This window comes from Pinus tabuliformis, chromosome 4_2 (assembly GCF_031772625.1).
Source record: "Pinus tabuliformis cultivar Carrire ecotype Pingquan chromosome 4_2, CPIR1, whole genome shotgun sequence".
In the NCBI taxonomy this organism is placed as follows: domain Eukaryota; kingdom Viridiplantae; phylum Streptophyta; class Pinopsida; order Pinales; family Pinaceae; genus Pinus; species Pinus tabuliformis.
In genome coordinates this window covers 696,581,498-696,596,268 of record NC_142304.1, presented here as the reverse complement: position 1 = coordinate 696,596,268, position 14,771 = coordinate 696,581,498, and the positions used below count along the sequence as shown (strand labels likewise).

Below are 14,771 nucleotides of genomic sequence, written 5' to 3'. Positions count from 1 at the left end.
GTTTGGAAGACCAGGCAATTTGAGCCTGATTGTGCTAGGCCCCGATGGCTTGAGTTTTGATTTGTCTGCAAAGTATAATGCTCCATCAACATTGTCAGTAAATTCTTCAAAAGAATCTCTTTTGAAAGTCATGTGGAAAGTTGCTCCTGAATCAAGCAACCAATCATTTTTCCAAGAAGCAAGTGAAGCATTAAACAAGTCTTCATTTACTCCAATATTACAATGTGCCACAACATAGTGAGCGGATTCAGGTGCTTTACCTTTCTCTTTATCATTGGTTTTACCTTTGGGTTGATTTATTTCCTGCTCAATTTTGTCCCAAGGCAACTTGCATGTGATTGCATCATGTGATCCATCTCTATTGCAATGTATGCAATGCAAATCAGACTTTTCTCTTTGAGAGAGTCTGCCCCCCCTGCCTCTAAAATTTCTTCTTCCTTTTCCTCTTCGACCACCTCTTCCTTTGGAAGAATCTTGAGCATGATTCTTCTCTCAATGTGCAAGACATACAACTTCTTCAGAAGACCAAGGAGCTGTCTTTTTCCCAAAAGCTTTTTCTCTCTAAAGAAATTTATTCACAAGGGAGTCAAAGGTAATTTCTTTGAGGTTTCCATTTGCTTGCAATGACTCAAGATAATTTGAATAAGTGGGATAGAGTTCCTTGACAAAAGCTATTAGAGGAATGTGTAGTTCAACATTAGTGACTTTGATATCATGCATAATAGATTTTACTTCTGATGCAAGGGAAAGAGGATCATCATTTTGTAATTCAAGGCTGAATAATTTAATCATGAGTTGAACAACTTCAAGCACAAAGTGTGAGTCATAGAGTTCCTTGAATTTTTGTAAGGCTTTGAAAGCATTCGAAAATGTTGAAATATGGTGACTCACGTTTTCATTTATAGATGCTGCAATCAAGGCATAGGCCTTGCTGTTCTTGTTTTCCCAAATGGAGAATTCATTGTCTGAGGTAGGCTTTTCTGGTTCTTTGTCTCCTTCTCCAAGACAAATTCCTTTCCACAATTCTTAAAAAATGAGAGTGTGTTTGATCTTCCGCGACCATTCTGGATAGTTCTCCTTCCCGGTGAGAACCACTCCCACAATAGATATCAATGAATGCATTGAACAATCTGTGTATTGTAAAAAAATTACTTCTGCTGCAAAAATCTAATTCTGATATATATATGACAAAGGTATATTTGTGGGACAACGTTACTTAAATGGACAGCGTATGGTTAACGCATATGGAGACAACGTATGGTTAACGCATATGGAGGAGGGGCTGTATGGAGACAACGAAGAGTGGATTTATGGAGGAGGGGCTATATGGAGATAGTGGAGAGTGGATTTGTATGAGTCGACTTTGCATGAGTTAACGCAGAGCACTATTACCATTACCACGCTACCACAGTTATAAAACACATATACCAAGGAACAACACTACCACAGTTATAAAACTCTACCACAGTTATAAAATGTAGTCTTCAAAAATATTTAACGCAGAGGCAACATACCGTCGCCTTTCTCATGCCACTCCAATGGAATCCAATGGATACCATTCCATTGTGCCACCCTCCACTATGGTATGGAGGCTTGCTGGAGGCCGAACACTATGTGTGGAGTTGGACGATGGAGGACACCCTCCGGGACTACTTCAAGCACTACGACGAGGTCATGGACAACGTGATAATGTGGGATTGAAACACTGGGACTGCTCGCGGCTTCGGCTTTTTGGTCTTCGCAGACCCCAATGTTGCCAACAGAGACTTGTTGGAGCCACTATGAAGGCATAATCGACTGTGGAAGTGAAGAAAGCAGTGCCAAGAAGTGAACAACAGCAGCAGGGTGGCTCAATAAGAATGGTTTATGATATTGGAGACTCGGCACTTGACGGTGGAATAGAAAACGCATATGACAGTGTAGGTAAGGTGGGTTCAGGCCTCAGGAGTATGGCAGAGGTGTCAACTATGCAAAATAGGTAGAACATAGGTAGGAGGGAGTTACAAGGGCAGAGAGGGAAGCCAAAAATGGCGCTAGCTCTGACACCATGTCAGACCAGGAGGTAACTCCTCAAATCAACTCTGTTTATTCATTTAGATTGTTCATAGTTATATACATGAGGGAGTGACTCTTGGGTTTCACCTTCTGATGACTCTTCCTTTTCCATTAGTTATTATTTACATTATTTACAAATGTTCACCCAATCCCCATGATTAGGTGTCAACAGGTCCAAAAATAATTGTGTCATTTTATGTGTGTGTGTTAGTATTTCTTCGAGTGTTTATTTCTTCTGTAGTTTATTTGTGTAGGTTGTAGTGTGATTGATTCAGTATTTGCTGTAGCACACAGTAAATAAATTGTTAAAATTAATTTAACAATTAGGAGAATTATTTCCAGTTACTGCAATAGGATTCAGGTTTGCTGATTTTTCACACCTTGGACATACTATCCCTTTTAAAAGTAGAAACCACCTAATAGGATACTTGGTTAACCTCATTTGGAGCTTGGAGACATCAACACATGCCAAAGCCCACAATGAAAGGGCTTACCATTATGAAGTGCCCACTTGTTGCCCATGGTTTGTAAGATCTTTAACTTGATTTCCTTTGATGACTTGTTGTATTGGAAGGCTAGGGGATGGATTAGATCTTATGCAAGATTGCAGATGGTCTCCATTTTGGGTTTGGTCTCCCTATATAAGGTCTTAACCCTCTCGAAGGCTACATTGCCACATGTAGGGTGTGTGTTGAGAGCCATGGACCTCCACAACAGTAGACAACATTCCATGGATCCCCAAAGATGTTCAGAGATTGCTCGAGATTCAACTATTGGACGAGGAAGTTGCACTTGGTTCACCATGCTTAGTCGACCCCACAGTTGTACAGTGTACCATACACTTGGAAGATGACCCAAGACTTGTACGTTGATGTGGCATCACTTACACCATCATCTGAGCCCTTATAGATGGTCTACATGCATCTTCGACCTACATGGAGGCCCATGAGGTTACTTGTGTACCCTCACACCCATTGGGAGCACCATAGGTTTATTATTTGGAGAACAAGGGGCCAAACCCTTGTCCATTACTTTTGGAAATTCATCATTGCAGTACTTATGGACTTAATCAAGCTTCTTAGAAGGCCCAACGACATTTATTATTGATCATTTGACCGCTTGAGAGGCTTATTATTTTGTTTATGAGCTAGTTTGGTGGGCTTGTCAACAAACGTTAGTTGTTTTGCACATTATTTTATTTTAGCGGCTAATGTAAGCCCAAGTAGCTAAATCGAACTCATTAGAAGTGTATAATAGAAGTGATGAGGATTCATTTTTAGCACCATCACTTGGATTTGGAACTAGTATCTCTTTAGAGATTTTCGCTATCCTTCTTGGAGGATGAATTTTTGGAGCATGGAATGAATTTTGATGTTTGGATAGTTTTCATGTCTTTGAGCTTCTTGATGGCAAGTTTTTGGATTGTTGGATATATTCTTATACATGTAAGTACATTTTAATGCTATTCTTTCTTTCTAATTGTCACATACATTGTTGCTGGAATTTCACTCTAAAAGGGCTTATTTGTTGCATCTCTTATGTGGAGTTATGGAAATTTTGTTTCTGGATAGTGAATGCTTCATGTATGGGCCATGTATAATGAATGAATGTTCCTAGGGATGTTTCATTACTGAAATTCCTCTTAACAGGCCATTTATCTTGCAAAACAAAGTATAAAGTCCTTGAAGCTGCTTCTGCTGCTGCGCTAGTGCCAAGCAAAGTTGTCTTTGAGGCCTCCTTGACCTAGAAAATTCGAAGGTCCATAGTCATAATTCTACCTGACTCCAATCTCCCCAAAGGATTAGGCATTGGTCCACCCAAAGGTGATAACATTAAACCTATTTTCCTTCTCCCCTTCCTCTTCTCTAGGTCTAGTCCTCTAGGTCATCTAGGGCATCAATTATCTCATGTTCTAGCCACCAAATACTTCGATTTTTCGTCCACAATTGCGCTGGTGTGTCCTCAAGAAGCCCTCCAAATTTCATGAGATTCTGACAGTGGGATCTTGAGATATCGCAAGCCCTAGCTCGAAGACCAATTCTTGCCCTTGGTTTCCCTTAGGCTAGAAACCTCACTGGGATCCTTGCATTTCCTTTCATTGAAAATTCATTCCTTGATCCCTTTCCCCTCCCTAATTAGGTCAAGCATATCATTGGTTGTTAAATCCTATCCTCTTGACCGAGCCTCGGGTCCACTTGGTTCAGTGTGGTCCCATGCACTATCAAGGTTAATTCTTCAAAGATCAGCTGGAACCCAAGTTTCCACAAGAATTATAGGGCTTAGGGATCTTCTTTATAAGACACATACTCAAAATCTAACCCTGGAAGATTTCCCCAAGCCCTTCCTAGAGAGCCTTACATCTTGTCTTCCAAGACAAGCAAACCACATATCTGAGCCTCTCTTGTGAATAGGCTTCCAGGATCACCCCTCGCCCTATCATTGGTCCATCCATTTCGTGATCGTTATCTTAACGAGTCTGCTCCCATCGGTGAAAGTCCGTAAAGAGTAGGGAGCCTTAGCCGAGGTGACAGTGGGCTATCGCTTTATTGTTGCTCTTAGCCTAGTAGTAACCCCTCAAGGATCCCCTTTTAGGACGCTTGCTAGTTTGAGTGGTAACAAGACCAATGATCTAATAGTTGTATACCTTGCTGTTGGGGCAAATGTCTCTTCATAATCGATGCCTTCTTGTTGAGAGAAGCCCCTAGCCACAAATCTTGCCTTATACTTGTCAATGCTTCCATCTGCCACATGTTTGATCTTGTACAACCACTTGGAAGTTACCACAAACTTGTCTTCAGGCCTAGGTACAATCTCCCATACCCATTCTTCATTATCGATTGGTATTCTTCGTTCATAGCATCTTTCCATTCTTGATGATTGACAACTTCCTCAAAAGTGGATGGCTATGCTTCTATTAACTTTGTCATATATGATGTATACCTTGAATATCTTTTGGGCTTCTTGCTTTCTCTAAATGTGCCTTTAGCTGCTGCATGACCCTCTTCATCTAATAGGGTGGATTTCAACCAATTAAGTCTCTTTTCAGTCTCGGGGATTACCACAACTTGTATAGGTTCACTGAGACCTTCATCTTCATGATTTGATTCTTCTTCCTACCTAGTAACTTCCTCTTCAAATACCGAATATTCTTCATCATCAGAGTCCATAGGGAGATCTTTTGATTTCTTGGATGCAATACTTTCGTCAAATATTACATCTTAACTGACTTCTATTCAGTGTCCTCATCTTATGTAGATCCTATACCCTTAGATGAATCATTGTAGCCAACAAATGTTCCCTTCACGCCTGATGGATCTAACTTCTTTCTCTTGTCCTTCGGTATATGAATATAAATAGGACAACGAAAAATTCAGAGATGATCTACGCTTGGTTTCTTCGCAGTGAATACTTCTTCAGGAATCAAGTTATCTAGTGACCTGTGGGGACTTCGATTTTGTATGTATACAACTATCTTTGTTGCTTCACCCCACGGGAATTTTGAGAAATCTTGCTCATGGAGCATTCCTTTCACACTTTCTTCAATGGACCGATTATTTCATTCTGCGACTCCATTTTGGCTCAGGATTATATGGCACTATCAACTCCCTCTGAATCCCAGACTCCTTACATAAGGCTATAAGTTCTTTCGAAGTATATTCTCCTCCATTATCAAATCTTAATATCTTGATTCTCCTTTCTGTAAGGTTCTCTACTTCAACTTTGAATTCTTGAAATTTGATAAATACTTCATCCTTGGATTTCATTAAGAAAACCCAAGTTTTCTTGGAGTGGTCATTTGTAAATGTGACATAATATAGATGAACTCCAAGTGACTTTGGAGTCATAGGATGACAAATATCGGAATGAATAAGATCCAAGATCTCTTTTGACCTTGAAGCACAACTTCCAAAAGGTCTCTTGGTGATTTTACCCAATGCACATCCCTTGCAAACTCCTTCATGATCTTCTTTTAGTTCGGGGATGCCATTTACTATGGTATTTAGGGTTGGTAAGATTTTGTAGTCGAGATGACCAAATCTTCTATGCCAAAGTTCACAAGGACTAACTTCAATTTGAACCAGGGCTTGAGCGAGGGGAGTTAACAAACAGTAAAGTCTTCCTTTGTTGAATTTCCACGACCTTGGGTCTAGTTGAGAGTCTTAAAATCACCAACGCTACCAAGCCAAGAATCTCAACCATGAACTACTATGCATAGCGGAAATATAAAGCAGTAAATCACACATGCACACATACACAATTTTTAACTAAATTGTACAATCACCAATCTTCGTTATATTAAACCAAATATGAATAATGCAACAGTCTATGGTATACAAGATACAATGGCAAACTTCATTGCAACATCTATGTCGTATCTTGTCTTGCCGGTCCTTTGCACCCATATTGCTCACTAGTTGTGCCTTAATCCATCAAGGCCACAACACACCGAGACTCCAGGAGGGTTGCCACCTAACACTGCTGCACGTCACTTCTGTAGCATGTACACAGGCTGATCTAATCTGCTCTCTGGGTAGGCCTAATTCCCGAGCTCCAAACTGCCAAGTTAGCAGTCACCTTTATCCATCAAGGTGTTGCACTTCAACACCAAACTTCACCCAATCTTCAGCTCCTCTTCGTCACTTCAAGACAGCTTGTGTAGGGCTACTTTGAGTAGCCAACACACTGCCCTCCACCAGATCAATGGCACTCAATACTACACTGTGGAATCTGCATCGATGAAGGTTTATGGTCACTCAAACAAGCCTCCAAACTGGCTCGCACAGGTCGCTCCAATTTTGATCCAAATCTGACCCAAAAACACGGATCCAACACTCATCAAAACCGCTGTCCAAGTTTGCGTCACCGCTGTTACGTCTGTGACTGGTTAGGGCATATTTACCTGTTGTAATAACCCTTGATCAATCACCAAAACAACCCTCCTTGGCTGCGGCCTACTATTGAAGAGGTGCTAGCACCCTTGGCTGCTGTCCTGGGCATATACATCCCCTAAAAAGCTCCATGTTGTCCTCCAAGGATGAGGTAGGGCTTGCGGCTCGCCTACAACACCATACGTTGCCCTTCAAGAGTTATGCACACAAGACACCTCCACATAGGTTGAACCAGCCTCTCCTTGCCTCGACTCTCTAGGGAGCTGCCTTAGCCTCCCTTCACAACAACTCAACCCTCAAACAAACTCTAGAAACAACCCTAAAACACCACACTGTCCCTTCCTCCTTTGCTGCGGTAATTTCAAAGATAATCCTTCTCTCCAATGAGCTTATGCAAGATGAATGTTGCACTTTTGGATGAGGAATTAGCCTCATACTCACCGTCTATTTATACATAAATGAGGGGCTCCATAAAACGTCACATAAGGGCTTCAACCACTGTCATATGTCAACTTTACACCAAGCCGACTTGGACACACATGTGAAAACTCCTTAATTAACCTTCAAAAATTCATATCTCCACTTCTACAACTTGTAATTCAACGATTCTCGAAGCCATCATATGTAGAAATGTGATCTCGGAAATGCCCAAACATGTTTTAGTGCAAAACCCCATACTTGGGTTCCAAGCCCACAAGTGACCCTTGTGGTGCTTTGCCCTCCAAACCCCGACCCTTAGGGCTTGGAGTAGCCCCCAAGCTACACAAATCAACACTCCCTCTTAGCAAGGGAGGTACTTCCAAGACTAGGAAGTATCTTGTCATCATTGTCACTGCTCGCAACACTTGCCCAACTCTTGGCGCTCACAATCGCAGCAGTTCCTGTACAATGAACTATGCCCTTCTCGGAACTGTCCCTGTCACTAGAAGCATCCTGCTTCTTCTTCTTCTCCGGTATCACTTTTCAATCTCTCAATGGTTCCTTCTTGGCAGTTGTAGGAGCACCCTTGCTCCCCACTGACCATGCACTCTTCCTGGGCTACGAAGTCTCCCTTTGAGCCTGCAAGCTCCCTCTCGAACTCAACTCCCTCTGGGTCTCTTGAACCTAGACTTTCTTCTCTTGAAAGTGTACCTTCTTCTCGGGAACCTTTCACCTGCACCTGCACTTGCTTCTATGGGACCTGCACCTGTTCCACCTGCTTCTTTCCATGATCCACAGGTTTGCTCGTCAACTTGTGGAGACCATGCTCTCTAACTCCGAGTACAATCCCATCAGACTTAGAGCCTCTGGGCTTGAGTCTTTCCTTCCCATCATGGAACAAGACCTCAAACCTCTTTCTCTCGATCATCGAGACGGAAATAACGCTATATCTGAGTCCTGGTACAAACAATACATCTTGGACGCACATCACACATCTTGTCTCCATCCTGAATGGCACAACTCCTAATCCTCGGATCTCCAACTGACTCTTGTCGCCCAACACCATGTGCAACTTCAAGTCCCATTCAGCTAGAGTCTCAAAACCCTCCTGTGACCCTGTCATATGCTTTGTCGCACCATTGTCCACGTAATGTCCATCCTCATTGACAGTGCCCTGTGAGAAATGAGAAATCATAGCAAAGTCCTCTTCCAATCTCTTGGTGAGATCATCTATCTCAGCTGAAGTGGCAACATCGGCGACCTTCTTTCCTTTCCTCTCCTCATCATCTCCCTTCTTCTACATCGGACATCTCGACGAATAATGACCCATCTCTCCACAGTTGAAACACTTGACTTTAATCAAGTCCTTCTTGTGCTTACCCTTCATTCGCGTTGCAAGTGCCATGTCATCATCGAAAGAATTCTTCTTTGGATGAAGATCCTCATCTCGCAACTCTTCCTGAATGAAGTCATCCCACAGTCTATCCTAGTCTGGCAGCTTCTCCCTGGCAACGATCCCTTTGATGAAGGGCTTCCATTCCTCGGTGAACCCTTTCAAGGAAATCCTTACCATATCTCCATTTGAGATAGTCACACTGATGGTAGCAAGCTCATCTTTGACCTGAGACAATCTCGTCAGATACGAGGTCACGCTTTCACCCTTTATCATCTTGGTGGACTTCAACTTATCCTCCAATACTAGTACCCGGTTCTTGTTCTTATTCTGGAACAAATTCTGAAGAGCCATCCACATCTCATGTGCACTGTTCTTCCGAGACAAATGAGGTATTAGGGCATCCTTCACACCATCTAGGATGATCAATCTTGCCCTCGAGCTCCTTAGGGTCGGTTGGCTTCTTGATCTATTTCTCGGCGAACTCTTAGATCTTGTTGACCTGCAAGACCAACTTGATCTTTTCCTTCCAAGGAGTATAGTTGGACAACCCCTCCAACTTGTCCTCATACCGAAGACCTACCTGCAACTTCACCATTATCACCTACAATGTGACCAACTCCCTCTTAAGTTGTACTCCGCTGTGCGCAACTCTGGTTCACTGACTTCCAAAGTAGCTCCGACACACTTTGATACCATGTTGAATTTCCACGACCTTCGGTCGAGGATAGTCTTAACATCATTGACACTACCAAACCAAGAATCTCAACCATAAACTACTTTGCACAACAGAAATATAAAGCAGTAAATCACACATGCACAAATATACACAAATTTTAACACAATTGTACAATATTTTACAACCACCAATCTTTGTTATATTAAACCAAATCTGAATAATACAACAGTCTATGGTATACAAGATACAATGACAAACTTCGCTGCAACTTCTATGTCGTATCTTGTCTTGTCGGTCCTTTGCACTCGTACTGCTCACTAGTTTTGCCTTAATCCATTAAGGCCACAAGACATCGAGACTCCAGGAGGGCTGCCACCTAACATTGCTACACGTCATTTCTGTAGCATGTACATGGGCTGATCCAATCTGCTCTCTAGGTAGGCCTAATTCCCGAGCTCCAAACTGCCAGGTTAGTAGTCACCTTTGTCCATCAAGGTGCTGCACTTCGGCACCAAACTTCACCCAATCTTCAGCTCCTCTTCGTCACTTCAAGATAGCTTGTCTAGGGCTACTTTGAGTAGCCAACACACTACCCTCCACCAGATCAATGGCACCCAATACTACACTGCAGAATCTGCACTGATGAAGGCTTATGGTCACTCAAACAAGCCTCCAAATTGGCTCCCACAGGCTGCTCCAATTCTGATCCAAATCTGACCCAAAAACACGGATCCAACACTTATCAAAACTGCTGTCCAAGTCTGTGTCATTGCTGTTATGTCTATGATTAGTTAGGGTGTATCTACCTGCTGTAATAACCCCTGATCAACCACCAAAACAACCCTCCTTGGATGTGGCCTACTCTTGAAGAGGTGCTAGCACCCTTGGTTGCTGTCTTGGGCATAAACAACCCTTAAACAACTCCACACTGCCCTCCAAGGATGAGGTAGGGCCTGTGGCCCACCTACAACACCATACACTGCCCTTCCTTTCAGAGTCATGCACCCAAGACACTTCCACGCAGGCTGAACCAACCTCTCCTTGCCTCGACCCTCTAGGGAGCTGCCTCGACCTCCCCTCACAACAGCTCGGCCCTCAAATAGACCCCCGAAACAACCCTAAGACACCATGTTGTCCCTTCCTCCTTTGCTGCGGTAATTTCAAAGATAATCCTTCTCTCCAACAAGCTTATGCAAGATGAATGTTGCACTTTTGGATGAGGAATAAGCCTCATACTCACCCTTTATTTATACATAAATGAGGAGCTCTATAAAGCATCACATAAGGGCTCCAACCACTGTCATATGTCAAACTTTACACCAAGCCGACCTTGACACACGTGAAAACTCCTTAATTAACCTTCAAAAATTCATATCTCCACTTCTACAACTCGAAATTTGACGATTCTCGAAGCATTGGGTTCTCCTTTTTGCCCTCTATTGTCTTATGCCATCACATGTAGAAATGTGCTCCCAGAAATGCCCAAAACATGTTTTGGTGCAAAACCCCATACTTGGGTTCCAAGCCCACAAGTGACCCTTGTGGTGCTTTGCCCTCCAAACCCTAAACCCTAGGGCTTGGAGTACCTCCCAAGCTACACAATTCAACATCCTTCACGGATCCCAAACATTCTTGTATCTTCTATGCTTGGGTTTTTACTCCATACAACAACTTTTCTGTCATGCTTATTTTCTTACTTATTGGAGGATACGCCAAGGTTGCAGGGGAGCTTTTCCCCCCTCAAATCCGCCCCTGAAGCGTGCTCCCTTCGGGAGCGACCTCGGGAGTGCGCTCCCTAGTTCTTTTTGCAAATTTTTTTTCAAGCACATTTGAAATGCAATTTTGTTTCAAAGAGACAAGAATTTCTGAGTGGGGAAGTCTAATGATAAAGCCTATGGCCCTAGTATTGATATGCAATTCATGGTAACCTCATTGGATTTCATATGGAGAAAGTAGAATTTTAGATCTCACTTAAAATCCAGCTGACTTATCGGTTTTTCAGGATTTCAGGATTGGGGGTATTGCAATGTTTCGATTGGATTTTGTCATGTACTAGTGTATGGAACCTGTATTTAATCAGAAACACCAATCCCTCTATGTACCTTGATGTTAGTGACATTGGTTGTCGAACTCCTCTATCATGACCCTACTAAAAATGTACCCATCACTCAAACAAAATCTTGACTTGACATGCTACATTTTTTCTATCTTATGTTAATGCTTAGAGGGTGATATTAATGACAAAGATCCCAAGATAAGCAATGATTTTGATGATATGTAGGTATTTGTTGTAGCATGATATTTTTGGATGCTAGAGGCCATCTAGAGCCTATTTGTTGATGTATTTTCGGTTTAGAGATGGATTGCACTTGATGCTATTTTGGTTATGTGCACCCTTACATGCTATATAAATGAAAACTTGTAACTTGTGGACCTGTGGTTGATGAAGATTGTAACTACTAGATGATTGATGTTATATGGTTTAATCCATGTTTTTATGTTTTTTATAACTAATTCATCATTCTACATGCTTTTGTTGACATATATGCATCAAAATATATAAAAGTATATATTATATAAAATTCGCTCCCGATTCACTCCCGACTCGGGAGCTTTTGAAAATGTTGCTCCCTGCTCCAGCTTCCGTTCCTGCTTCCTGCTGCCACTACCGCTCCCAAGCAACCTTGAGATACACATAATATTTTTTCCATATTTTATCCTGTAGCTCAATTATATAAGGCAACTTGTTTCTGTTTGGCAGGTTGATGAAAAACAGAAGACAGTTTTGCTAACTGAGGAAGGATATGAGGATGCTGAAGAAATTTTGAGTGTAAAAGATCTATATGATCCTCGAGAACAATGGGCTTCATTTGTATTAAATGCCATAAAAGCAAAGGAATTGTTTTTGAGAGATGTGAATTACATTGTTCGTGGCAAGGAGGCTCTTATTGTGGATGAATTTACTGGCCGTGTCATGCAGGTCAGTATCTGGAAATGAGTTAGTAATAAAATGAAGATCATGCCAATAACCTAAACTCTTAGTAATTTGTTGTATACACGTTCAACAACTTTTATCTGTTACTTTAGCAGGTTAATTTACATATTGAGTATCCTTAGAAGGGTTCAACAATATAATTTGGAATTTTGGTTGGTATTGTTTTTCCATTATTATCAAATGGCTTCATAAGAATGCTTGTTTGTCAGTTCTAGATATCACATATGTTCATTGTAAATTTTTATAATTTTTGAGTTTTACTGGTTTCCGACTGTTCTCTCTTATCATTAAATGACATTCCTCAAAAAAATCAATTCTAAACATGTTATTTACATTCACAAATATGCATGTTATCATACCCAAAGAGGCACTTATCGTTTGTATTACTCTTCCTTTATTTCTTGTTTACATATTGACATTTTTGGAAATGCAGTTTTAGTAGTAAACTTTATAGTAAGTTAAGGTACATATTGTATTATTAGAGGGCATCTGCGATGTAGTTTACAATTTTGGATGTCTTATTTTATCATTATTAACAAATGAGTTTATAAGAATGCTCTATTTTGTTGGTTCTATATATTCTTACATTCAATCTGCAAGTTTTTGGATTGTACTATTTTCTCACTATTGTGTTTTAAAATTGATATTAGTAAAAAAACTGTGTTCTGCGCATACCATTTACATTTAGTAATCTACATTATATTACACCCAAAGAGACACTTATGACACATTACTTAAAGTATTAAATAAGACAATTTGGTTTCTTTAGCATTTTCAGGATTTTTTAAGATTTGAAGGTTAATATAGGTGCTTATGTGCAGTGTGGAAAAAGTCCCGAAAAAATCGGGATTTATTCCTAAAAACGCGATTTTTTCAGCGAAAGGATTAAATCGGCCGATTTTTTGGCGATTTTTTCATAAACGAAAAAATCGCGATTTTTTCAAAATACTCCCGATTAAATCGCGAGTCGATCGAAAAAATCGGCGTGGAAATTTTTTTGCTGATAAAATGCCGCAAATGGTTATAACTCGGTTTAGTTTTTGCGATTTGGTTTGTGCGTTTTTCATTGCGTTTGGAGAACCGAGAGAACAAGGGTTTGCATCGTGCAAGCGTGGAGAGGAGCCGGATTGAATCATTGATAGCGTTCCAACTTCCAGTTCAACTGTCAACATTGCCGGTAGCGTAGATCCTCATCCAATGTTACAGTTAAATAATAAATCTTTCCTGTTTAATATTGATTATTTATTGCTTTTGATTTCTCACGGTTCACCATAAAATTTACGTCATACATTCCCTTGCATGATCAACCCACCAATCTTTCGTCTTCTGCTCACGGTGCACCTGTGCAAATACCCTAAGGTTACCAAGTCTACCACAAAGATTTATGTCTCCACTTGTAGGGTCTCGACTCTCTCTTTTGCATAAGTATAAGCTTTAAGGAACTCTTCGGTTGGCTCATAATACTAAGAAGAGAAATAAGGAACTCTTCCATGATCTGCGAAAAATGACAAAGTGATACCTATGATATTCACAACTTGTAACGCTAATGACTATGTCACACAGAACTTTCAGTTCATGAACATATGCTGCATAATGTAAAGTTGTTTGAACTTTGTACAGGGAAGGACTAGCTTTATTTGAAAATTATGGTTTAGTGTTGTCGGCCTTTGTTTTATTTCTGTGTCAAGCCTGTGATGTAATGGCAGAAAGTGGTGGCAAGTGATAAATAAGATGCAGCTTGAGAAAATCAATTTTTTTTATTGAATGAACTGTTTGAGTTGTCTGCTTCATCTACAAACATGAAAAACCTCTTTAAGTCCTTGGCTCTCAAACATGATTTGTACAGTGATAATAGTATTATAGTAGTGTTCACTGTTTATCTGTTTAATAATTAATTAGACAGAACTGATCATGGCAGTTAAATAACCAGTTTTGAACCCACAACTAATTGAAAAAGTACTAGAAGCCTGAAATGGAAGTATTTAAAAAAAAAGTTAAAACACAGTTGGATTATTGTCAATGGGTTCATAGATGCCTAGCCCATTGTGGTGAAGATAGTGGCATGTCAAAGAGTCAAAGTTAATAACCTCAAAAAAAAATTAAAAATTGCAAAAAATTTAAAAAACATTACAGTAGCAGAGGGTAGCCTTAGAAGGCTTGTGGCTTCGTAGAGAGACTAGGAAAGGTCTGCAGCCCTCAAAAATTCCCAAAAAAAATTGATAACTTAGGCCACCAAGGAGGAGGAGGGCTTGCCCTTTAAAAAATTAATTTGTTTCTCTTCTTATGAGGACATATCCACCTATAAAAACTTGTTTAAGAGATCTACGCCCTACCCTTCAA

At 40.7% G+C, this 14,771-nt stretch overlaps 1 protein-coding gene across 1 annotated transcript in view; it reads left to right on the top strand.

Annotated features, from left to right (window-relative positions):
• AGY1 (Albino or Glassy Yellow 1) overlaps nucleotides 1-14,771 on the top strand; it is a 388,365-nt gene that overhangs the window by 188,358 nt on the left and 185,236 nt on the right. The window contains exon 7 of the mRNA XM_089424074.1: nucleotides 12,198-12,416. Coding sequence (XP_089280200.1) covers nucleotides 12,198-12,416 — 219 coding nt within the window. The remainder of the gene's footprint in view (nucleotides 1-12,197; nucleotides 12,417-14,771) is intronic.